This window comes from Lipomyces doorenjongii, assembly GCF_038497915.1.
Source record: "Lipomyces doorenjongii strain NRRL Y-27504 unplaced genomic scaffold V1508scaffold_4, whole genome shotgun sequence".
Taxonomy (NCBI): domain Eukaryota; kingdom Fungi; phylum Ascomycota; class Lipomycetes; order Lipomycetales; family Lipomycetaceae; genus Lipomyces; species Lipomyces doorenjongii.
In genome coordinates, this window is record NW_027118071.1 from 435990 (window position 1) to 460562 (window position 24573).

At 45.2% G+C, this 24573-nt stretch overlaps 8 protein-coding genes across 8 annotated transcripts; 3 read left to right on the forward strand and 5 right to left on the reverse strand.

The window, feature by feature from the left end:
- Window positions 1-13: 13 nt before the first annotated feature.
- Window positions 14-3705, reverse strand: V1508DRAFT_410105 (uncharacterized protein). The gene is made up of 2 exons (XM_066939265.1): window positions 2680-3705; window positions 14-2627 (listed from the first exon to the last, which is right to left on the reverse strand). The coding sequence occupies exons 1-2, from the start codon at window positions 3548-3550 to the stop codon at window positions 124-126; spliced, it is 3375 nt and encodes a 1124-aa protein (XP_066798466.1). The 5' UTR covers window positions 3551-3705; the 3' UTR covers window positions 14-123.
- Window positions 3706-4418: 713 nt separating this feature from the next.
- On the reverse strand, window positions 4419-7066 carry V1508DRAFT_449433 (N-acetylglucosaminyl transferase component-domain-containing protein; the record flags this gene model as incomplete). Its single annotated transcript, XM_066942471.1, has 4 exons — window positions 4419-5230; window positions 5280-5645; window positions 5698-6487; window positions 6542-7066. 4 exons carry the CDS (start codon window positions 7064-7066, stop codon window positions 4419-4421), a joined length of 2493 nt encoding a protein of 830 aa, XP_066798467.1.
- An 856-nt stretch (window positions 7067-7922) lies between these two features.
- Window positions 7923-10916, reverse strand: V1508DRAFT_437075 (kinase-like domain-containing protein). The gene is made up of 7 exons (XM_066942133.1): window positions 10768-10916; window positions 10629-10715; window positions 10478-10579; window positions 10161-10422; window positions 9627-10097; window positions 8942-9578; window positions 7923-8888 (listed from the first exon to the last, which is right to left on the reverse strand). The coding sequence occupies exons 1-7, from the start codon at window positions 10830-10832 to the stop codon at window positions 8044-8046; spliced, it is 2469 nt and encodes an 822-aa protein (XP_066798468.1). The 5' UTR covers window positions 10833-10916; the 3' UTR covers window positions 7923-8043.
- A 1539-nt stretch (window positions 10917-12455) lies between these two features.
- Window positions 12456-14467, forward strand: V1508DRAFT_380639 (uncharacterized protein). Its single transcript, XM_066937678.1, has 4 exons — window positions 12456-13358; window positions 13407-13593; window positions 13644-13934; window positions 13984-14467. The coding sequence occupies exons 1-4, from the start codon at window positions 12670-12672 to the stop codon at window positions 14266-14268; spliced, it is 1452 nt and encodes a 483-aa protein (XP_066798469.1). The 5' UTR covers window positions 12456-12669; the 3' UTR covers window positions 14269-14467.
- V1508DRAFT_410120 (uncharacterized protein) lies at window positions 14302-17035 on the reverse strand. The gene is made up of 4 exons (XM_066939266.1): window positions 15891-17035; window positions 15107-15827; window positions 14973-15057; window positions 14302-14923 (listed from the first exon to the last, which is right to left on the reverse strand). The coding sequence occupies exons 1-4, from the start codon at window positions 16612-16614 to the stop codon at window positions 14714-14716; spliced, it is 1740 nt and encodes a 579-aa protein (XP_066798470.1). The 5' UTR covers window positions 16615-17035; the 3' UTR covers window positions 14302-14713.
- A 159-nt stretch (window positions 17036-17194) lies between these two features.
- V1508DRAFT_364838 (SPX domain-containing protein) lies at window positions 17195-19348 on the forward strand. Its single transcript, XM_066937312.1, has 3 exons — window positions 17195-17708; window positions 17762-18713; window positions 18761-19348. Exons 1-3 carry the CDS (start codon window positions 17459-17461, stop codon window positions 19179-19181), a joined length of 1623 nt encoding a protein of 540 aa, XP_066798471.1. The 5' UTR covers window positions 17195-17458; the 3' UTR covers window positions 19182-19348.
- V1508DRAFT_395079 (uncharacterized protein) lies at window positions 19346-20035 on the reverse strand (the record flags this gene model as incomplete). The annotated part of the gene is made up of 1 exon (XM_066938036.1): window positions 19346-20035. The coding sequence occupies one exon, from the start codon at window positions 20033-20035 to the stop codon at window positions 19346-19348; it is 690 nt and encodes a 229-aa protein (XP_066798472.1).
- Window positions 20036-21736: 1701 nt separating this feature from the next.
- V1508DRAFT_410126 (uncharacterized protein) lies at window positions 21737-24153 on the forward strand. Its single transcript, XM_066939267.1, has one exon. It carries the CDS (start codon window positions 22040-22042, stop codon window positions 23885-23887), a length of 1848 nt encoding a protein of 615 aa, XP_066798473.1. The 5' UTR covers window positions 21737-22039; the 3' UTR covers window positions 23888-24153.
- The last annotated feature ends 420 nt before the right edge of the window (window positions 24154-24573 follow it).

Below are 24573 nucleotides of genomic sequence, written 5' to 3' on the forward strand. Positions count from 1 at the left end.
TTACCAACTCGCCTTGAGTTTTCAAGATCGATTCAAATTGTAACAATGCAATGACAATAGCAATAGCAATACATGATAATATGCAAATATATGTACATTATATACACATCCATCCCTCTATATTTACAAATACTTCCGCTTGCCTCTTTCCAATGCCTCCTCAATATGCACTTTAGCCCATCTTCTTGGACCCCTCAAAATCAGCCTAAATTCGTTATTCCACCACAGGGATAGTTCTTCATAATGCTGTAATCTTGCACATAAATAATCATATCGCACCGTTAGTTCTTTTAATTCTTCTTCCGTCGCACGCGGCGATGCTCTAACGTACAAATCGTCCAATCGTGTGCGCCAGACAGCAAAAGGGAAATTCCAATCATTAGCGGAACTAAGAACAGTCCAGTCCAACGCATGCGTGAATCTCGCATCGTCCACAATTTGCCGTGACGCATTACTCAAGCGCGCGTCTCTATCGTTCAAATTCGATGTCAACTGTCGGGACGCATCATTAAATGTTCCTCGGATCAAATTTGATGCAAGTGCAGCTGTGCTATCTTTCTTGCCTATTGTCCGGAACAGCAAGGCACTCCAATATCGCACACCCCAGTCGCCTTGTAGTCCCTTTAGACCATCGTCTTCTAAAAGACTATACGTCATCCGAAGTAGACGTTCGACAGAGCTTCGACGCTGGTGGTTGTATCTGACGAGTTCCTCGTACCGTGCTTGTAACGCTATATCCGGTCTCCTAGCCACAATAGCTGTAGTTTGGAATATTTCGAATAGTTGCTGCGGATACGTAGTTTTCCTGGTAGTCCTGAATGCTTTGATTGCCGGCTCGAATTGGCGGTGGAGAATGAGGCATTGCAGAAGCCAATATGTAATCTCTTTGCTCACCCGCCATTCTCTGTGCAGGCGACTGACGAGTCTGATAGCATAGTTCGCACGCTGCGTAAGAGCTTCCGGGGCGGAATTCTCGACCGTACTTGGTGCTGTTGTGTAAATGTTATTGCGACGGGACGGCGCCGTTGGACGTTCTGAGCGAAACATACTCTTCAGTGTCGCAATCACAGTACTGGTAACCTTGGAGCGTGTACTTGTTTTATGATGAATCGCTTGCTCAATGAACGCGTATATGACATTTTCGTTGTAGTTTCCCGTTGCTCGGTTACGATCAATGTGTTCGAAAACGAGCTGACGAAGATGTGTCGGGATCAGCAAACTTCCATACCGTTGGATGATGTCCTCTTGAACGCTCACATTTGTCTGTTTCAAAAGTGCAAGAATATTGGCCGCATACGGATTACTGACGTAATATCCCGCTCGCTGCAATGTACCCATCAACAGTGTCATGAACTGACTTTTCTTCTCCTTCGTGATCACGATATGCCCCGTAAGGAAACGCTCCGTAATCAGTAATATTGCCTTTCTAGCGGTATCACCGACCTGCGAAGTTAGAATCTCAGCAGCATATTGAATGGCACCTTCTTCTGTAAGCTTAGAGAAAGTATTATTGTCTGCCGCAATAAGCACCTTCTCAATGATCGATGCAACGAACGCCGGATCAATCTGTGCACGTACGCGGCCGGTAGTCTTCGTTCGTAGGATTCGCGCGCAGACATCCCAATTATTCATCCGCATTGCCTGAATACCAAATGCTTTAACGAGATTCGCGGTCAGTAATTCTCGATTCTTCGGTAGTCCTTCGTATACCATCGGACTAGATGACGTCGTGGCCTCAGGATCGCAGTATACAATGGCATTCCAGAGACGGAGAGCTGAGTTCGCATTGGCCATTTGTGCAACTGACGCGAGGCACTCACACGAGGACTTCATGTCATGCAACTTATTCGCTGCAATCAATGTGAATCTCTCGACAAACTCGTCATCGACCATATTGCGCTCGAGAAACAAAGGTAGTCTCCTTGCCATTTCTTGGACTGCGAACGTGACATCTGGAAAGTGGGATGCCTCGAGCAATGCTGTCATATCCGAATATGCTCCAATACGAGTAAGCTGAAGTAGAGCAATGAGGAATGTCGATTCATTGTCCAATATAAACGAACGCGTATCGCGTTCGGCTATCAGCGACTGCAGCGACTCTTTATCCTCCGTATTCATCATCGCCAACTCAAGCTGTGCGCGCGCCATGAGCTCGCCTTCCAGTCTTTGAATATCTTGAGGTCCGTACTTGTCTGTTAGAAAATTTCTTCCAGTACGATCGACCTCCGAGGATATCTCGGCGAGCAAATGCTTCGCGAAATTGCCATTGCCGGACGAAATGCATGCACGAAAAATATTGGCAAATGCAAAATTCGGATTCGCAACTCGATTGAATAACGCGGACCGGATAACTTCCTGCGCTGTCGCAAAATCAAAAAGTCGGATCGTCAGTGAAATGATTTCATTGAACATGCCGTGACCACACAAGTGTCCAACAATAAGTTCTGCCAAGCGGAAATCCGGCTGCTCTTGCTTAACTAGAAAACGCATAGCCTCGATGAGGTCTTCCCGTGAAATTGTGGACTCGATTAGTTGCAGACGGAGTTGAACGGCATTCAGTCGCTTTTCATAACCTTCTGGAAGACGTGCATCGCCAGCGTAGAATTCGAGAACCGACATCATTTTCTCTGAGAGAAGCCTTAACATCACCTATCTGATTACACTACAACCTATGCTTACCAATAAATGTATTCCCTACCGCTTCTAATGGCCGACCGATTGCCTCACGAAGCAAGTCTGGATTTCTTGTAACGTTCTGCATCGTCGTTGCTCGGGAGTCTTCTATATTGTTCAATTGCTGGTAAAGAATGTCTGCTATCGCGGATATGTGTTCAGAGTGATATATCACGTCGTAGTATCCATTGCTTGGCTTCAGCTTCCGGTTTTTAGATCCAGACTGATCCAGTTGATCAAAACTCGGCATTTGCTCCGCTAGTAACATCTCAAACCTTGATAAGTAGTCTTTTATCCGACCTAAAGGGCTGCGACTATCAGTCCTAGCTAACCTAGATACTGCTGAGGGCGACCATCTCTCGACTTGTTCCCACTCTGGATTGCTGGCCCATATGCTCTCCGGCTGTTCGAATTGTTCATTCGGATCTTGAATCACTGTCATTCCTATCGGAGAGCTAGGGGTCATGTATTGTGCTACCAACACTTTTAGTTTCCACTTCGACGTCCCGGCGCGTCCAGCTGCTGCTTCGACTGCTCGCTCCAGAGGAGTCGAGAGATTTGCTTGCTGCTCAATATCAACCTTTTTCTTCGTCTTCGTAGGCACCACATTCAATTCTTCCTTTCCATATTTCACACTGTGGTCGCTAAGCCAAATCTTTGAAGAACTGAAAAACCGTCGATAGGCCAAAAACAAACACCTTTCTCCAATCCACGGCCCAGCACCATCCCTCCTCTCTGCACGCTTCCGCCGGCGCAATTCAGCTGGTGGACAATGGGTAACAATATTCCGTGTAGTATTGTGCCTCCTGACCTGACGCTGGCCAGATGAGATAAGTGTCGGCGACGAACGAAGGTGGAGCAACTTCTTGGGTTTCATTTACTGCATGAGTCGGCCGCGAACTGCTGTCGTCTGTGTTGGGGTTCTGTGGGTTCTAAAAATTCATACGTAATACCTTACTCCCAAAATGTCAAATAGTGTGTTATCTCTCGACAATTGCGAATTGTCTAATGAAATTGTGACTGCCTCCGGGGCGGCCCAACTACGGGTTCATCATAAATTTTTTGGCGTGGCTCACGCCAAACTTTAATTTGTATCGCGAACTGAACGCGTCTTGACGTGGGTAGATCAAAACGCGTTCGCAATTGGAAACGTACGCAGTATGCAAACTATTCAGCTCCCACGTTATATTATATGCGTAATTGACTGAATTAATAGCTAATTTCCTCTCTTGCGGCTGGTCCCGAACAGTTTAAGGTCGACTACTATCGCGAAAAACAGCATTCGGCATGTGATCATGGAACATATATCCAGTAACACAGCATTCGCATTCAATGTCTGCACATGCAATACAACTGTTATAGTGAATGCTTTATGCTAGCCTTATCGTAGACAGATGATTTCCCAGATTCGCTCTGAACACAAATATATTCCATACCAGGCATGTAACGAATACTTCGTTTATTCGAAATCAGAATACTGGTGACGCATAGCTGACATCACTACCATTAGTATTATCTGTATTATTCTTGCGCAGAGGTGTTTGCATGGGATTCTGCCACTAGCTGTCCACAACTCATGCTAACTGTGAGTAGTGAGACAACCTAACAAAATCAAGGAAGGCAACTCCGAACGGAGTAGAACAATTGTGTGTCATTAGCACACAGCAAGCCCTGTGGAAATATTATGTCATATTATATTAAATTAATCTCTAATAAGAAAATATTATACAAAGACTAAGTGACTATTATCTGCTGGTGATCAAGGCAAACTTTTCCTTAACTTCTGCCCGTACAGTAACGCTGAAAACGTGAAGCCGGAACCATAACTCCCAAATTCCATACCTATTTTCAGGCAACATAGAATATTGAAGACTGTACAACCTGCTCCGTTGAATGGGGACAAACTGGCCAGTGAGTAACAATGCAATTACTCTCAAGGAGAGGTAGTGCCGCTGAATGCGCTTGCTCAGAAGAAAGTATTGCTGGAACATAGCCGTAACTGGCAACGCAATTGGTTTGAGCCGGATGTAAACGGTATCCATGCAGTTCTCTTCGCCTATGGCGCTCTCCTCTACCAAATCAAATTCAATACCACCGGGCAGTCGCTTCGAGTCTTTTAATCTCAACATTATTGCAAACAAAGGGAAATGGTTTAACAACGCTAAAGAGCTCTCCAACATTGCGTTGATTATTATGATACCAAGTCGCGCACACGCAAACGTTAAGTAAAACACTAACACGGTAGGCAATAAAAATGTAAGCAATGTGAACAACAGTGTCCCAATGAGCAGTTGATCGAGGTCATAATCGCAAGAGTCGATACGATTACGTAGAACGTTGCGCCGTTTTCCACGGAAAAGATGAAAGAGAGAGAGGAGAACAGTGAGCTGCCAGTTGCAGATTCGGGCTGATGCGAGGTAGCAGCAATAGATTTGGATTGTGAGGAACGAGATGAGATCTGCGATTAGCGCAATTGGAAATGTGGCGCCAACGAATCCGGAGAGGCCTATTAAATAGACAATGTCAGGAAGGTAGGGCTTAAAGATTCGCAGATATCCTAGTCATTGTTAGCAATGTGCCAAATTATGTCAAATTCTCGGTTCAACTACCTCCCCAGAATTCTATTACCCACAGGAATAGCTCTCCAAAGAAAGCAGCAAGCTCATTATTCAGCTTCAGACCACCAGGCCAATCCATCAACCACTCTATCGTCCTCCGAAGTCCGGTCGTTAAGATCTCATTAATACAATAATCGACAAAAGAGACGATATAATCACGATTATCAATAATATATGCGCCAACTGCCGCACCTATTATAATGTCATTTGCGACAAGCCATAGGCTATTGTAAAACCGAATGTATTCGGGATGAAAAGTCGTGTTTGAGAACAGATTGCTCTTTTGGTTTCTGAGCGTGATATACTGTATTGGCCAGTAGCACGCTTGCTGTAACCGCAAGTCAAGCTGTTGTACTAAAAGAGAGTGAGCATACACAGGACGGTTAGAATTAGAGCAATTACTCACTGGTCGCCGATATATCTTTCAACGCGGGGATACTAGACTTTGGCTGCCATTCAATTATCATCAGAACAGCTTCTGAGGCCACTCTATATAACATTAAGCCACCTATTAATATCCACATGACAGCCATGGCAAGCAAGGACCACAAAAATGACAGTAAATTTTTAGTCTTTGAAAATAATAATTTAGTGCCAATTACGATTCGATCCTTCAATGAATGTGACTCGGAAGGGAGCACAGCAGCTAACGACACGGCATTCTCTAGTAGTGTTCCGAGCTCATGAGACAGATTAATCTCGTTAATCCAGTTATTTATGCAGTTCTCCTCGTCCGTCTGTGGAAAACCAAATATGGTGTCCTTCGTCATTTGGTCTACTAATACTCGTCGGCTCCGTAACTTCTTGCGATCTTCATCAGCGTTAAAGCTACTGCGGTCGGCAAGTTCGAGCGTTATTGGCATGAAGGAAAAATACTGGAGTCGTCTAGGTAGAGGCCGCTCATAAAAGATAACTTGGAAAGGCATTGCTCGAGATTCCATGCCATATTCGCCATTCAACTTGGCGTGCCCATTTAGCTTGTGGACAGCAGTCGGCGCCTCCTGTGTATAGAATCGCGGCCTCGCCACTCGACTGCTCATCTCAACCACCAACGGCAAACCATGCTTAGATTTAAAATTAACCGTACCTATAACAGCCAGCTTGGATGGATCGTACGCCCCTTTTAGACCAGCAGTTTCACTTAAGGGCTGTTCAAGTGTCTCAAGTCCACGTAATGTGTCAGCCATTCTTGTAATCTGACGAAATGTCAGCCATAAAAATTAAGAATTTTTAGAGAGTGGTGCACGTACGTTTATCCCAGGAAATATAGCTATCACAACATAGTCGGATCTGGAATTACGGAAGCCAACTAGTACCGATGGTTCAAGCGACTGTGGCACACAGTCTGTTGGCCAAAACACTCTTGTAACGGATGGATGCGCAGCGCTCTGCTTGATAGTGGCCCGAACTCTCTCCCGATATTTAAATATCTCGTCATATTTATAAATAACTTTTGTTCGCCTTTTTCCTACCTTATACGAATGCAGACCAATATTTTTCTCCAAGAAGACGTCTCGGCGAGTGTGCTCCGGTATATATTGTTGTCTCCCATATTGAGAATTACGGAGAGATAAATAAAACGACTTCCCATTTTCTTCAGTGGGAGAATTTGCTGAAGACACTGGAACTGACCTTGCCCCAGAAATGGAGGTGCCTCCCCGCGTTAACGTCGTAATTGATGGAGTGGACGGCAGATGAATGTGGAAATTGCTGCGACGACGATTCTCCCCCCGTATTCCCAATTTATTCTGTGAACCGTCTATGTCATGATCCATTGAGCCCATTTAGTAGAAAATTAGAAACTACCGCGACGACGTAATTGGTCGCGAGCCGATATAACGCTGCGATTCTGAGACAGATTCTATCACAATTAGCTACCAGTTCACTCTAAAGCAATGTACAAGTATATGTAAGACCCATACTCTCTCAGCTTCTCGGATGGCTATTTTCCACACGGGAATGAAAATGGCCAGTAGGACGAGTGTAAGCCCACTGAAGGCCTTCACAAACCGCACCTATAAACCATCAAATATTTAGAGTCATGCCACACATATTCTAACAAGCACACTCTAGACATACCAGTATTCCTTCCTGCCAAAGAAATAGAAAAAACTCGTTGATAATCTGAAATATTCGAAACTTGTGGGACACGTAACCGGTTATGAAAAGTAGAATTGAAAAGAGCGTGAGTGATACCATGCGCATTAAAATGAGTTTGTATAGGTTTTTGGCATGATCGCGAACTGCGTGCGTTGACTAAAAAAATGTCGGGACCGGAAATATTCAAGTAGTGGAATGCGATTGTCTGGTGGCAGTGGAATATGATGCTATTTGGGTTTTGTGTGTGCGCAACCCGCTTCGATAACACTACGATATATGTCTCGCGAAGTGCACTTATGAGGCACTGCGCAAATCAATTTACGTCATCTGGCCAGTAGCATATCAGAAACAGCGTTTTACCATTTTTTTACTAAACTGTTTACTTGTGGAGACTTTTATGAGCATGCTGCTGCCGTCACGGCAGGACGCACCGCGATTGGTCTTCGGACTCCTGAAACGCTCTTTTCGGCAGTGGTGTCTTTCAATAGTGCAGGACAGAGTGTGATCAGAACCCCAAAAAATTCATGTATATGCCGGCTTTATCACGCAATGCATTTAAAGGAATTAATATACAACTCACAAATTTGTAAACCTATAACCAAACCAAAACCATAATTCCAACCATCTCTATTTATACAAATCTCAAACCCTATCATGCCCTCCAATATTGTGCAAAATTATGTAATCTATCAATAACCATCGGGAAAAATGCACTGACGCTGTCATTGATCAGAGTCTGAAAATGTACAATCGCTTCCTCTTCGCTCATATCCAGGCAGAACTTCTCCTTGACCTTGAAAACGGCTTTATCCGGCTCAATCTTGACGTCCGGGATATTTGCGTCCACCATCAAAGCAAACAAATTCAATATCAAGTTTGCTGACTTCCTTAAAGTAGTGTATGCTGTAAAACAGTAGTTCCTAAACTTCTGATAATTCTCGGACGTTTCACCTCCCATACCTTCAACAATCTGAATGGGAAGCTTCATTAACGGCGCGAATGGCTTTGGGTCACGACCCAAAATATAGCCAAAGTCTGCATGGAAAAAATGACCATCTGGGCATATTAGTAAATTATCCAAATGTCGATCTCCAACGCCTAGAAGGTACGTGATCACGCAATATCCAGCGCAACTTTTAATAAAAGTGTCCATAGCATCTGCACGTACACCTAATGGAGCCTTTGGATCAGGATTATGCTCCTTCAGGAATGCTAAAATACTGTGATACTCGACCAGTGCTGCAGCGAGAGAGGTGCTGGGGATATACTGCATCGATCCGTCAACTGGGGCAGTCGCCAAAATGCGATACGGTGTTAACTTGAGGTCCAAATTTTCTTTACGAAGGAGCTTGTCCATCAAGCTAATAATCTGTATGACTAGCTGATCTTGCCGCAAATCGTCTCCATTCTTAAAAACAATGGGATACGTGCCACCATCTTCTGTTTTGAATGATATTCGCAATGGAAGCAAACTGCTCTTGAACACACTGGACTCCTCTGCACATGGATTAGCAAGAGACTTGTCAATACCTAACAAAGCTTCGACCTACCAGGAACAACACCAACAATATTAACATTCGCATCCAAAGGTAAAGGTAATGGATCAAATGTTAGTAGATCGTGCTTCGGGTCGGACAGAAATTTGCGCAAATTATCAATTTTCTTCGGACGAGACTCCTTTGAAAATCTAATTTCTCTGGCGAGTCCAGAAAACATTGCGATAAATTTGCTTTGCCGCTCTAACGTCTTCAGTCGACTGGCTCCGTCAGGCATTCCAGAAAGTGTCGACAAAAAGTCCGATAGTATGGTCCGGTACAACGCCCGACTGTCCTTGTCCTCGGCTTCTACAAACACATACCAATGAAAATAATTACCCAGAATCTCGCTTTTCGCGGCCCGCCCTTCTAGAAACCGAGCTAAGCTGGACTTCTTGCCTTTCGCAATACTTGCTTTATCGAACTTCAATGCTTGAACAAGTTGCAGAAGATACAACTGTAATTCATCATCGTCTGCTTTACGAAGTCGGTCAACCGCGTATGACCTCACTGCAGGATTGCGAAATGAGGGACCAAGAAGTTCAAGCGCGTCGTCAACGTCAATTTCGTTCCATTTCGATAGGAGTTCCGTAGCTTGTCGTGCTTCACGCGGATCATCCCAGGTAATTGACTTGACAAACTTCGTGAGAGCCTATAGGCCGTTAGCATTTATTAAACCTATAGCTTATTGAATCCGTACTCTCTTGTCACGTGTCAGATAGTATCTAAACTTCCAAATCATATTCTTATCTTCGGCAGTCAATTCTTGCACAGGAGGATAACTCAATATCTCATTCAACTCATCACGAGCACGAGGATTTGGCTTGAGCTCTTTATCCAGCATATTCCGATGACTTCGGAGTAGCTTTCGATGTTTAGTTTCTTCCACGTTCTCCCGCGACGCATCTGGATCGTATACTGTAACAACTGGATATTCCTCAAACACCACTTCATTTTGAAGATTGACCTCGGGAACCTCCGTCGAGATGTAAGAATAATCGGAAAATAAAACTGGGAAGTCAAATCTGGGAAATTCGATGATCAAGGAGTGCGAACTTGAGTTTGCCGATGCAGTCTTATTATGGACCTTTTCAAGTTGTCTGAAAGCTAGGTATTCGTGCCAGTTTAATCGTGACGTTTCATTGAAGTCGTTATGCTTTATTCGCTGTACCTAGAATATTAGAGTAATCAGTTCATAGCACACATAAAACAATGAATCGAATCATGTGCTCACCATGGCGAGGCTGTCCTCTTCCCCATCGACAGTGCTTGGAGTCGTAGAATTAGCCATTCCATCAGCCTCCTTGTCCAGCCATACATGCAGATGATGTTGTCCCCGCTTCAATGTGCAATCCTTGTCGTCAAATAATTTGACTGTAGTTCCCCCAAACGGAATGATCCTCCTTGAACCAGCGATATCCCAGATCGTTATCGCCAACTGTGATGAGACCGGCAACTGAGAGTAAGACAGGGGCAACTGCAACCATTCATTCCATCTTTCGTTCGTTAGTCACAACGCTACATCCATTCTCATGTTACCGATAAGTATACCTTCGACCAGTTTTTGGATTTTTATGAGTGGTTAGCACAGGCGTCGTTAACGGCTTACAATCAGCGAATAGCTGCACTGTCACGAACAAATCCGACGTGGGGCTACAATCGAGTCAGCTGCAACTATTATTCAGCGGATAATCAATCTCACCTAGTATTTGATCCAATATGCCGCACTCTGGGGTCTTCTAATGCCGTCGTGAATGGTACGGGTGGTTTTAGACCCTCCAATTCATCTCTATATCGAGCATGATTAGAGCGGGTTCATGACATCATAAAGTTGCACCTACATCTTAACCTGAACAGGTAAATTAATGTCTTTTGATAGACAGAAAGTAAACGTCTTGTCTTCCATCGCAAGGTGGATGAATATGTACAGACACAATGCTGCGCAGATAAATTGTAGAGAGCTGCACAAAAATGACTGCTTAAAGGTGCGTTGCGCGCGCAATACATACGCTAGCAACTGCGCTGAGTCTCCAAATTAATAGATATCCCCACCCACACCAACGATTCAGTTTTTGAAAGATTTACAAGAGTTAGAGAGGCAGACTTTTTTGTGCAAGTAATGGAATAATTTCCCGCATGCGAAGTACGTTAACTCCCTATCAATCAACTACCAATTGGATCCACTGCAGTTCTATAAAAGGCTTCATAACAGCTAACGGTTTTTGTAATGTTGTCTGCCAACTTAACAGATATTTCCATAACAGGTATACCACATTTAGAATCGCTATGCCCAATGACAATCTCAAGGGTTGCAGATCTGAGTCCGTTAGCACGTGCAGCGGTCTCTATAGTACTATTGCTGTTATAGCTATCAGTGCCGATCACCTTAATTCATTCAACTTCAGCCATAACTCTTGTAATTCCATGCCGTAACTACGTGCAGGCTCTTGGAAAGCAGTAGCATTTGAGAATTTGCTGGCGGACTGTGAACTTGTAGCAGGTGCTATTCTGTATTTATTAATCCCTGCCGCTGGCATAGTGACGGCTGCATGGTTAACATTCTAGAACGTGTAGGATTAACTACTTACGAAGTCCTATAGAACGATTAATCCACTTCGGAAACAGTAATCACAGATAAGCATGAAGTGCGATAAAATCCAGCAGATATTGTTGTAAGGCAATGCCCCAACGAGATGTCGAATGAAAATGAGAGGACTACCCGCTATTTCATCTTCACGATCACGCACAATACGGCGACAGAGTACAGTACTCGCTACTCCGAGACCACTGCGACCGTCCTCCTACTCACAAGGGTACATGTGCGGCACATTGGGACTATTTGCGGCAGATGACAGCACCTCCACGCATAAGCGCCGTACGAAGAAGTGCACATAGATTTATTCTCCGGCGGATTGATCGAATCGGGCTGGGGAAGCCTCCACTGGCGCAACTAGCTCTGCAGAAGCAGACAATCTGAGGATATATCGCGAATTTCACCCAATGTAAAATAGCCGGCATCTCATGACCGAGTCGCAGGATTCTAAAACCTACTGGACTGTGTGCAAAGACTGTGCTCATATTCGGAGTTCTTCCTCGGCACGCAATGTTGTAAGCATTTATGGCGCGATCTGCCAAATATTGCTATCCATGATCTCGTGCAGTCACGTTCGCCAACGTTGCGTTGAAAAAGGCTATGGTTAAGATGCGGCTGGGCGGTCCTGTCGCGCTACGTGGTGCTTTTGTTGTTCGGGACCGTAATATATCGAACGCCTTTGCCTTTAAACGTTACCGATTGCAGCTCAAACTCTTTATTAAATAGCTTGCATAACTGACATGATCCTCCATGAGCATGTTAACGCATTGCGTATATAGGAGCTTTGTAGTATAAGTGGCAAACGTCCAGATATCTGTAAAATATTCTTCCTCAGGTACGATTTATGCATGGGACTTCGACTTCGGGTTAGGTGTCACAGTCCAGTGACAATTACCAAGGGGATAGTACTGTAGCCATCCAACTCAAGACGTAGGAGCCCGTCCTTGGTTGGGCTGTACTAATTTGACTGGAGAAAGATCACCGGACAACGCGACTTACCGAGTTATCTCTAGATGCAGAGACTGAATCACATTTATGAATTTTGCTGATATGCTGTGAATAGTTGATTGGTTTTAGGTCCCTTGCGTCTGCATGGGGGAGAGATCAACAATCGTTCACACAAGAAGCAGCCACTCAGATCATACTAAGCATGGACAATATTCAACGTTTCGTGAACTATCTTCTGGATCCAGAGGCTGTGAATACGGATCTGAAGAGCCCGCTGTGGTCTCTTGGTATAGAATATTCACCGATTCCTGATCCTCCATCACCACCGTCATCTCGACCGCTTGCGGTCCCGCAGCACCTCACAGTAGCATCAGCGCAATCAAAGCTCTCTAGCTATCTAGCGAATGCATCGAATGCGTTACGAAAATCATCACCGTCGCCGGAACGAGCAAATCCTGACGGACAAGCTATCCAAGAAGTTCCCGAATTGGTGCCCATGTCGTGGCCATCCGCATTCGTAGAGAATATCGGATCAAAACTCTACATGACTTATAGAACAGATTTTCCTTTGATCCCTCGGACTTCAAATGGACCATCTTTTATAACAGTTGGGTCACTGTTGCGTGGTCAAATTAATGACAAAGCTGGGTTCACTTCGGATGTCGGCTGGGGTTGCATGGTCCGTTCGGCACAGACCTTGCTAGCAAATACTCTGACCGCACTGCACAATACGCAGCCTGGATCGACTGAGGAGAAAAATATTATTTCATGGTTTGCAGATGATCCGCAAGCGCCGTTTTCTATACAAAACCTTGTGCATCATGGTTGGATTGCATGTGGCAAACATCCTGGCGAGTGGTTTGGCCCGTCCGCTGCGGCAAGGTGTATGCAGTAAGTGCCGAATTGTTAATTCTTTGCGATATCTGCTGATGCGACTAGAATAACCTGCTCGCAGTTTAAGGACCCCAATCTACTAGTGTATATCGGTGGTGACGCCGGAGATGTTTATGAAGATAGCTTCATGCGAGTGTCAGGAGGGCCGGATGACTTCAAGCCAACATTGGTCTTGCTCGGGATCCGTCTAGGGATTGAGAAGATTACTCCAGTGTATCATGAGGCACTAAAGGTATGACTGCAACGATTGTATATATGTAGACTCCCCTAATGCTTGTTCAGTTTTGTCTACGAATACCGCAAGCGGTCGGCATAGCAGGAGGACGACCCTCATCATCACATTACTTTTTCGGTTACCAGAATTCCAACTTCTTTTATTTCGACCCGCATTATCCTCGAAAAGCACTGCCATATAGAGCAGATTATGAGTCTTATACGGATGATGAAGTTGCTTCTGTTCATACTCGTCGAGTTCGAAGTATCAAGGTGGAAGACATGGATCCCAGCATGCTCATTGGTTTTTTAATTCGAAATATGGACGATTGGAAAGACTGGATATCAAGAGTCGAAAGCGTAAGTTTATATATTCATTGTGCGAGTGGATGATAATAACGGCATATAGTTTCAAGGTCGCAAGTTCATACATATATCAAAATCTGAGCCTATGTTCGGCCAAAGTAATAGCATTAACACCGACGGATACGTCGATCTCGGTCTCAATAGGCATCGAAGGAGTCTGTCAGTTGAACCTGCGGGAAACGTTAGTGAAGATTTCGAGCATATTGCACTCGGCGACGATGATGATGATAATGGCGTTCAGGAACTGGAGTCTGAGGACGATGGGGAGCAGGATCGGAAATCACAAGAGGACGAGGACGATCTTGATTTTGACAAATGCGCCACCTAGAGCAAGTAGTAAGAACAACCCTTTTTTGTCATTGTCGGAAGGAGTTTGATTCGGTTTGGTTGCTGGGTTTATACATATAATTACTGTCTTCCTAGTTCGCAATGAATTTATTGTAAATACGCTTCAGATAGTTATTTTTGGTTTCCTGTTCTAATGGCATTTGTCAATTACACTTGCGACGACAGTCGTAGTAGATATATGCAAGGGACCATAGAGTTTAGATGTGATAGGAATGCGCGGCGATTCAGTGACAATAGCTGTTCATGCCCTCCCGGTAGCATATTGGCATGCTTAAATGCATAGATCCTGCCGCGGGTACAGATACGACGATTAAAGATAACTAATGAGACATAAAATATGTGTACGTCCGTTAGTATCCGGTCATAATGTCCCACGGCAGGCACGATAAAACGTGATGTGACGAGCCATATATGGATGCAGAAACTTAAGTAATATCAGGATAGTGGTCAACAAACAATCCTCTTTCGTGATCGAACCGTGAAAAATATCGACCCAGCTCCACAGCGGCGTCAATGTTCGCGAATAACGTATTGATATGCTGCCGTGTATATACCGATAACACGTTCACTTTTTCCAAACTGCTCTGCGAAGCGCAGACGCGCGTGCCGGTAGTGAGAACGACAATATAGAAAGGCTATTACTCGTTAATAGAAGCATGATTACAATATCAAGAGTCAACGTACACCTGTTGCATGTGCCGGATTTAGCGTATCCACAGGAGCTTGACTGTATGCATTGTAACAAACAATGACGCCATGACACACATATCTATGAAGTCAGCACTAAGTTCGGTCCCACTGACGAACGGGTGTATTACCGATTGTACTTTACGATCTGGCCAATCTTAAATTTCCTTCGACTGACATCCTCCTCTGAAAATGGCCCAGATTCTCCCATCTCCTCGCTCTCTATTGTCTTATTGGCGTTTTGACAAGCAATCGCGAAGGATTGCAAGTACTTCTCAACGTACCCCTGCCCAAACTTGGAGTAAACAGATTCAATGAATGAGAAGCTTTCAAAGATGTTGAGTTCGTTTCGTGATCCCATCCGTCGGAATATTGCGATAAAATCAGCAATAGAGCGCTCCTCAAATTCCGGCTCACGGTGCATTTGTAGCGGATGCAAAACAATGCGAAGTGCGCGCGCAACGTACAGATCCCACGATCGACCACTTATGGAATTTCCGGTGATACAATTATACTCCACCAAAGACTTCATATTATGAAGACTTGTCGTAAACAATGCTATTTCAAACAGAGAATCCTTCACATCTGCCAAGTGTTTACTCAAGATACTAAAGGCTCCTACCTTTGAATAAACTTTTCCATTGTTCACGAGTGACACGAATATCCGTTCATGGGGAGCGTCATTACGGAACATTACTACGACCGGAATAAAGACAAAGCCAAGTGGACCACAAGTGAAACCCAGTCGGCGCGCAATACCCGAGAAAATACCGCAGGTACTCCAAAAATGCCTCTTACTTCTGTCAAATAGAAAATCATGGGCAGGGAGAAGTAAGGGTTCGCCCTCGGCTGCTGCACACAATTCATTAGTTGGGGGGGGGGGGGCCAGTCGTCTGTTATATAAGAGGAACTCACAGTCAGAAACAGCCATTAGATTCTCGTCAATCATAAATTCACAGATAGCTTTTGCCACCGCTGACGATTCCATATCGTTCGTAACCCCGATATTTCTGCGTATACTCTGAGCTGCATCGTCCATGAATATTACCGCCTCACATACACTGCTCCCGCAAAAATATGAGAAGGAGCAATACAATTCATCAAAATGGTCATTATTCGATTCAACAAGTTCTTGATTCATAGTCTTTAGCCATATGTTGGTGCCCTCTCTCCTTCGTATATACCCTTCCGCCTGGCTGGCCATGAACTTGTATCCTAGCCTCTCCAAACCGCGACCACCAGTTTGTGCTGTAACCAACGCGTCCAACGCATCTACCCCATAGCTTGTGAGCATTCCAAATATATTATTATACATGGCATAACCTTTTTTGACATTCCGGCCGTATAAATCGAGTAACTCGTGAACGCTACAGTCGATCCTGCACCTGTGTACATACACTTGCAACCAGTTCGTAGAATCCCAATCTTCTCCGAATGCATTATGCTGAGGCGAACGACATCTCCGCAATAAAGATACATCTTCCCAATTCTGCCATCGACGGCATCGTATTTTCCAAGTAGATGGATTTCGTACTAGCATTAATAGACGCTTGTTGACCAGCGATAAACCCGACAAGTCGCGATCCGACAAATATTCGAAAACTTGGCTTAATACCTCATTTGGAAGCAATAGAAACATTATTGCGTGACTGTCAAGCCTATAATATAAACATTATTGCAGTTTTTGCGAGCCTATGCAGTTAGTGTACACGGACCAGAATTTTACATATCGGAATCGAAGCAGTTACAAGAACTCATGCACTAAAGTCCCGCACCTATATCTTAAGGTACCCCTAACCCGAAATTTGTCGAATAATTTGAGTAACTAAGTTATAAGTTATATTAGTTATACATTAATACCGAATCGGCATTTTAGTGTTTATTAATCGGATATATGGGTCGTCAGATTGAATATTTACACTGCAAACTCATGTATACTGCAATAAGGGGTATTCTGCAGGACTGGCTGCTGGACGTTCGAGACAAAACAATTTACGAATTGCAATGTAGAGCACGGGGCACGAGGCCGTCATAGCTTAGTTGTAGACCTCGTTGTTGAAGCCACGATGCACGAAATATCAAATGTTTGTGACCAAAAAAAAGTCACGCAACATGTCGCTGAGATTCCGCCGGACTAAGCTAAGGTCACGTGTGTGCAGAGGCAGATATAATTTGTGGCAATATTCTAAATTACCCTGTCGCGATCACTGAGACTCATAAAGACCATCTGGACCCTGACTTCCCCGCCAGGTGCCGTATTGCCATGTTATTATCATTTAGCCCCCTCAACTGTTTTTTCACACATGCTTGTCGTATTCGGTCTTGGAAGTCGTACCGCCTGTTCCCATAAAGTACAGTTTTCTCGGTAGTTTCATTAAAGCTGTTGCCACCTGTTGCGTACGACTATAGATATTTAGATCACACCATTTAGCGACCGTAGCATGACCCATGATAGAACATTACTATAATTTAAAGCACCACCGATGAAATTCGCAAAAGTGTTTCAGCAGCTTCTTGACGAGGAAAACATTCCCAAGGAGTGGGTTGGTACGGCCATTCAATACAAGTCACTTAAGAAGTGCATCAACAAAGTTGTTGAAGAACTCGAAGAGCTAGGATTGGAGAAGGAGACATTACAGCTGCTACTTGCATATGAGAAGGCTCAGCGAAATCATGCCCAAAGTAGCGGCGTTAGTGGCAAGGGACGACCTAAGCTGATATATTCGTTTGAAGGTACGCTTATGTAACTCGCTTCCTGAATTATTTCTTGCTAACCACTAGCGAAGGCACGCTTCACGAATTCGTACCAAAAATCACGATTAATCTCGATAATGTGAATGGTATGCCATTGTCGGCAGCAATATCACCAGAAACACGGGCAAAACTTGCGAGTCTGGCGTCAGACGTATCGAGACGGTCGTCACATATTAGTGCTGTTCGCGACGATTCTGATTCGATTAACAGTATCCCAAATTCGCCAGAGGAACGTGACATTTACATTTCAGACAGAGAAGATGTTCAAACGGACGGATGCGACGGTGGCGATACGATAACGATAGCTGGGTCGACATCTACTGCAAATGAACCGATGACGACACACAAGTCCGAAACACCACGGCAAAAGGGGCCGCAATATGGTTTGCGAAACCTATTTAAACCCGAATACAACGTAATGCAATTTGCGGGATCTAAGGGAGTCGGTAGTAGTTCTGATGACGTGAGGGATGCTGCTGACGGCCCTGAGGCACCTTTGGGTGGAATTCCAAGAACAATTGAAATTCATCTGCATTCAGACTCTGAGTTCTTCAAGATGTTGTGTTCGGAGCTGGTGGCACTTGATAGTTTACATGAAGAGCAAGAGAAAGAGCTGACAGAGCAAGTCACTGATATTGCCAGGAGGCTTCCTCACGCGGCGTCTCCTCTTCAGAAGAAGAATGACCTTTACGTATGGCGTGAGATCTTCAGGCTGTATATTGACGCGGGCGTTTTCTTCTCTAGTCTGGAGCAGGATCATGGTGAAAGAAGCGTGGAAAAAGCGAAGCAACAGTTGACATGGTTCACAGATCAAATTCAGCAAATGGACCTCATGGATCGATTTAAATCGCCTGAAAGCAAGTCTATTTTGGAGTCGTTCTGGAAGTTGAATGTGTCGCTACTGCAATCCGCCCAGTTTCAGGCACTCAACCGGACTGCTACGACAAAGATTTTGAAGAAATTTGATAAACAGACGGCATTGACGTATGTTTCGTTCGGTCTGAATTAACATTCGACTGACTTGTTGTTAGTGCACGAGAAGTGTTTCCGGAGTTTTATTTTAACAATCCTTCGGGATCAGTATCGATGTCAGTAGCAAAGTCGGTTTGCTTCACCATGGCTGAGCAGCTTCTAACAGTAATTCCCCAACTGGATGACTATATTTGCCCTGTGTGCTATCTAATTGCATTCAAACCTGTTCGTCTCGATTGTGGCCACGTATTTTGTATTCGATGCCTAGTCAAGTTGCAACGTCAACAAATGGATGGTTGTCCAATTTGCAGGCAGAATGTTCTCATGAATGCCAATGGACGGAATATGGATATTGGTCTCCATAATCAAATGCTATTATATTTCCCTAAAGAGACAAAGGAGAAACAATCCGCGAATGATAAAGAAGTCACGAAAGAGCAGTTACAATTTAACAATGCGAAACAATGTTTGATACAGTAGTTTACAGTAGTTTGCACAATAAATTGCTTGTAATAGTTTTGGTTATTTGTATTTGAAAGAGGCGTGGATTTATAAATGGTTAGAGTTAATGGTGTGTTGTTGATTTGATTAATTGGATTTAATAATTTTATTAATGCAATATTACGAATTCCTATTTACATTACCTAGGCTAATGTCCAAATGACCAACAAGTTATTGAAGTTCATCTGGTGGCATTTTTTCAATTTTAGACCGTTCTTTTCAGCCTCAGGATTAACTTCACTCTCCAAGTCCCGTATTGCCCAGCGAGCATCTCGACGTTTCAAATCAATATCAAACAATCTATCACCTTCGCCAGCGTATTCTCCGTTTCGCTTGAACGCACCGTAAACGGCCAAAAATGCGGCGACTTTTCCTCGCAATATCCTGCCAGCGTGTAGGAAAAGTTTCTCTGTGCTTTCCCAGACACTAATATGCAACATGTTCAAGACAAATATTCCATCATATGGACCAGACTTCTCCACGACGTTGAGCCAATCCGTGTCAGACACCACGTTCAGCTTCGCGGGCGGTAAGATATTGCGATTAATTGCCTGTTCCGCAACTGCCTTCATTGCTTCGATACATTCTGCTTGTGCCTCCGTAGGCTGGAACGTCACTGACGGCGTATATTCAGCAAAGTATGAAACATGTGTACCAAATCCACTGGCAAGTTCCAGCACCCTTCGCGATTCGATTGGGACGCCGTTGTTCAATGCTGCTCCAGTGAGCCACTGGTTAAGCACTGGCAGGACCTCAACTTTGTTTCGTTCCGCGGAACCTGGCAATGACCAGGAATTTGGACCTGGGACGTAGGTATTCAATTCGCTGGCCATTGTGCACGGTAGCTATAGCAATGAGCCTTGTGATCGTATTGAGGTTGTGGAGATAAATGTGCAAATGACGTTCGTCGTCATATCGGACAGTTGACAAGTAAACTTTACGCCTGGATTTTGAGGACTGCGACAGGACTGCGGACAAGGGCGACACGAAGAATGCGCAACACGAGGACAAAAATTTACATTCGTTGATGATCAAGCTACTGCCGCCTCAGAGCGCGGTCGTATAAATTTTCCAAGAGTGATATGCGATAGTATTACGTAATATACATCTGACCCTCTCATTTCCGACCTAGACTCATGAACGGCGGCTCAAGCATTCACTGTCTGCATTAATTTCTAAGTCTGATTGCATTCACAAGCATATACGACACATTTGGGATACTTATCTACGCTCGAGGCCGTCTACTGTTACCCCACACCATTCACAATTGATTGGACGGCGGGGTTAATCACACTGGGGACAATGCAAGGGCCTCGGTAGTGCAGGCGTTAACTACTATCTAGACAGCGAAGTGCAGAAGATATGGTATTTCTGAAGTGGTGAAAAAGATACCTGGCTATGGGACTACCGGCTCAAGGTATAACGATGGACTTCAATGTGCATTAACTACACTCTTAGTCGTCCATAGCGAACCACTTGAATCCTTGGTCTATCCTGGTTGGGATGTTATAACCCACAAATCGGCTGGAGGGACAACAGGATCACACGATCAACTTCAATTACCAATGCACTGGTACAGGGTCCAAGCCGGGAGCTCGCTCACGTGCCATAAGCATGAAGTCACCAAGAATGATTGCTTCAGGGACTGCATAGACGGTCCAATAAAACGGTGTCCTCCGTTGCTTCTCTTTTGGCTGTATTAGTCGCGCCGATATAGGGCATAGCACGACCATTTAGGTAGGGGTTAGGGTGATTGAAAAGTTTGGCGGTCTACCAGAGTGGTCGGTTCTGGCTGTTCCGCAACTTAACAAACCGTGAAGGTGTTAGTGCAGTAGTCGGACTCTAATACAGCCAATCATGACGGGTTATTACGGATCATTGGATGACCGATTGAAGCCTCTTATTCCACCCAATCCTTCGAGATTAATCCCATATCTATCTTACAACAACATGTCTGACAGCGATTGTGAGATCTCTATCGTCGGCGGGATGGACGAGTTATCCGTTATGAATCAGGGTGAATTCCCCGGATGGCAGCCGCGCGCGAATGAGCTTATTTAGCGGCATCTGTGGTAGCAGACGAAACACATAGCCATATCCCATATTCTATATCCTATAACGTGATCGGCAGGCGAGCGGATCACTAAATTTTTCTAAATAGCAATCCACAGCGAAGGTATATAATATTATGGCCAATAAAGTTTACACGTACGAGAGTTATGTTCGACCTCGTTGCAACGGAGACATCGTCTGTTATTACTCGTTGCATCTAGAACTGTGGTGCCCTACTTCTCTCCCTGGACCATTTCTTCCTGACGTGGTGTCTGCCGTTGACACTCTGCTCCGGTCAAAATAGTATTAGAAGTAATAAATGACCTAGGAGCTTGTACGGTGTCCTGCAGTTGTGTAAGTTGGAGAGCCGCACGAACTTGGAGCTGTGACCCTAACCCACCAATATTGGTCTAAGTACCTGACCCAAGTATGCTAACCCTCACTCTGCGAGCTACTGGGTGTGCGTTTGTTGCGAACAAGCATCCGGGTCAGCAGTCTTAAGCTGGAATCAGCGCCGATTGCCGCAAGAGGCAGTTGACCTCGAGCACACGTCTGCGGCTCAGGCATCCCCACATTCTGTTGAGTACGCGATTGCTAGATCGGCTGAGGCTGATTCGAGTCCATCCCGTCGCCTGACGCGACACGAGATTCGTTCACCAGTGCCGACCTTTAGACGTCTCCAGGAATAGACATTTAAAGGACGGGCTCGCAACCTTTGTTGATTCGTTTCAGAATCCTCACCACTCCGTCTGAGAGTATTACTCGACCAGAACACAGTTACAACGATGGTGTCCTATTACGACGTTCCCCGTCCCCAAGCGTTCCCCGGCAGTATGGCACCTAAGACGCTATCTCTGACGGAGGTCAGGGCTATCGCTGAGACCTGGGCTTATAAGTTCGAAGCGGCTGTTACCTCGTCCGATGCTGCAGCCTTCGAGGACCTTTTTGCTCCAGAAGGCTATTGGCGTGATATGGTCGCCTTCACTAGCGATTTCCGCTCTATCGCAAAGCCCAATATTCGCCAGGTCGCTGCAGACCGCCTCAGTGTGGCAAATGCCAATTCCGTCGCGCTCACGACTCCAATTCCAATTATCGACTCTCCGTTCGAGGATGTGTCTTACATACAAGTTCACTTCACCTTCAAGACATCAATCGGTGGTGCCGTTGGCATTGTCAAACTGATCCCCTCGACCACAGCGTCCGACTATGTCGCGTACCTCCTCTTCACAACTTTGGACTCTGTCGAAGGTGTCACAGAACGTGTGGGTGCCAACCGCGTTAGGGGCAAGCACAATGCCTGCGAGTCTTACGACGAATCCAGACAGGCAGAGGTCGATAACCCCGAGCCGGAGGTTATCATTGTTGGCGGTGGCCACAACGGTCTTGAGATTGCCGCGCGCCTCAAAATGATGGGTGTCAATTCACTTGTGATTGACAAGTACAAGCGCGTCGGTGACAATTGGCGTCTGCGATACAAGTCTCTCTCGTTGCATGACCCAGTCTACTCCAACCATCTCGCATATATGCCATTCCCCACAACCTGGCCCATCTGGACGCCGTCCGGCAAACTTGCCAACTTCATCGAATATTACGCTGACGCCATGGAGCTCAACGTCTGGACAGAGTCTTCTGTTGTCACCTCTGAGACATATTTCGACAGTGACCATACGCAGTGGTTCGTGACCATTGACCGCAATGGCAAGAAATACACTTACACTGTGTCTCACCTCGTCCTCGCGACCGGCATCGGTGGGGGCCACCCCAAGTTGCCCCCTCCGTTCCTCGGCCAGAACATTTTCACCAAGCAGATTGTACACTCAGCTAATCATAAGAATGGCGGCAGCTGGCAAGGAAAGAATGCACTCGTTGTTGGCGCATGCACCTCAGCTCACGACATTGCGCTCGACTTCTTTAAAAACGGCGCAAACACCACTATGCTCCAGCGCTCGCCGACATATGTCATGTCAGTCAAGCACGGCGTCTCGACAGTGAATCCTTACAAAGAAGGCGATGACACCTGGACCGTCGATCTCCTTGCCGAGGCCACACCGAAGCTCGTGGGCCGTCTTTGGCATAAGCGATTTGTTCCGCGCATTAAGGAACTAGACAGAGAACTTTTAGACGGTCTCACCAACGCCGGCTTTCAGCTCTATGATGGGATGGAGGGTTGCGGCTTCTTTCTCAACACTAACGAGCGCTCTGGAGGATACTACTACGACACAGGTTGCTCCCCGCACATTGCCAACGGAGATATCCAGATCAAGAAGGGTGAAATTGACCACTTTACCGTAGACAGCGTGGTGTTGAAAGACGGCTCAGTTCTCAAGCCCGACATCGTCGTCTTCGCAACCGGATATACCGGCTTCCGCGACACAGTCAAGGAGATCCTCGGCGAGGAATACAGTCACAATATGAAGGAATTCTGGGGCCTGGACCGTGAGGGAGAACTCCGCGGTACTTGCCGTGACTGCGGCGTTCCGAATACCTACTACGTCGTTGGCCCGCTTTCTGGCGCGCGATTCAACTCGAAGATCACGGCGCTGCAGATTGTAGCGGAGAAGAAAGGGCTGTTGGGACCGAGATATAGTATTGAGGTTCAGGAGTCAGGAAAGTACAGCAAGTTTGCTGCTTAAACCCGAATTGGGATGGTCCTATTCTGTTACACCTTGTCTACTTTGTGATTGACGAAGGATATTAGATTCTATGCAGTTTGATAATCGGAATGTGATGGCTATTGTTAGTAATAGTATATCTTTTTTTCTCCGACGCATGCTGCATTATCGTAAGCATATTGATGGCGGGAGGCTTAATCTTGCTGGACCTGTAGCATACACTACAAACGTTTCAATGGTACGAAGCCAGATGGCATTTTTGATATTATTAAATTGTTCCCCTTGCCCTGATATTATGTGGTGGTATCATAGTTACAACCATAACTCTAGCTAAAAGATGGTTCAGTTTGTTATGAGTCGTTTGGCCGGTTTCGTCTGTCTCTTTAAATTCTAGATTGCTCCCAGCAACAAGTGCAAAATCCGCCGTCGATCCAAACAATAAGAGCAAAGTAAGTTTCACTGCATAAGGCACTGAATCCTGAACATGACATGGCTTTATAAATTCCTCAAGCAGAAGTAGACTATTCGAATTGAGAACCGATAGTACGATGAACTCGGTTCGATAGCAGCCGGCTGAGTGTTGGAAGACAGGTGGAAGCTCCTCTATGATATTTGGATATATGTAGAAGTCTTGGTCTGCAATTTCTTATCATGGTTGTGCATAGAAAGGCTTTTCGTGCTCTCCTCAAAGCAAAAGTCTACTTATG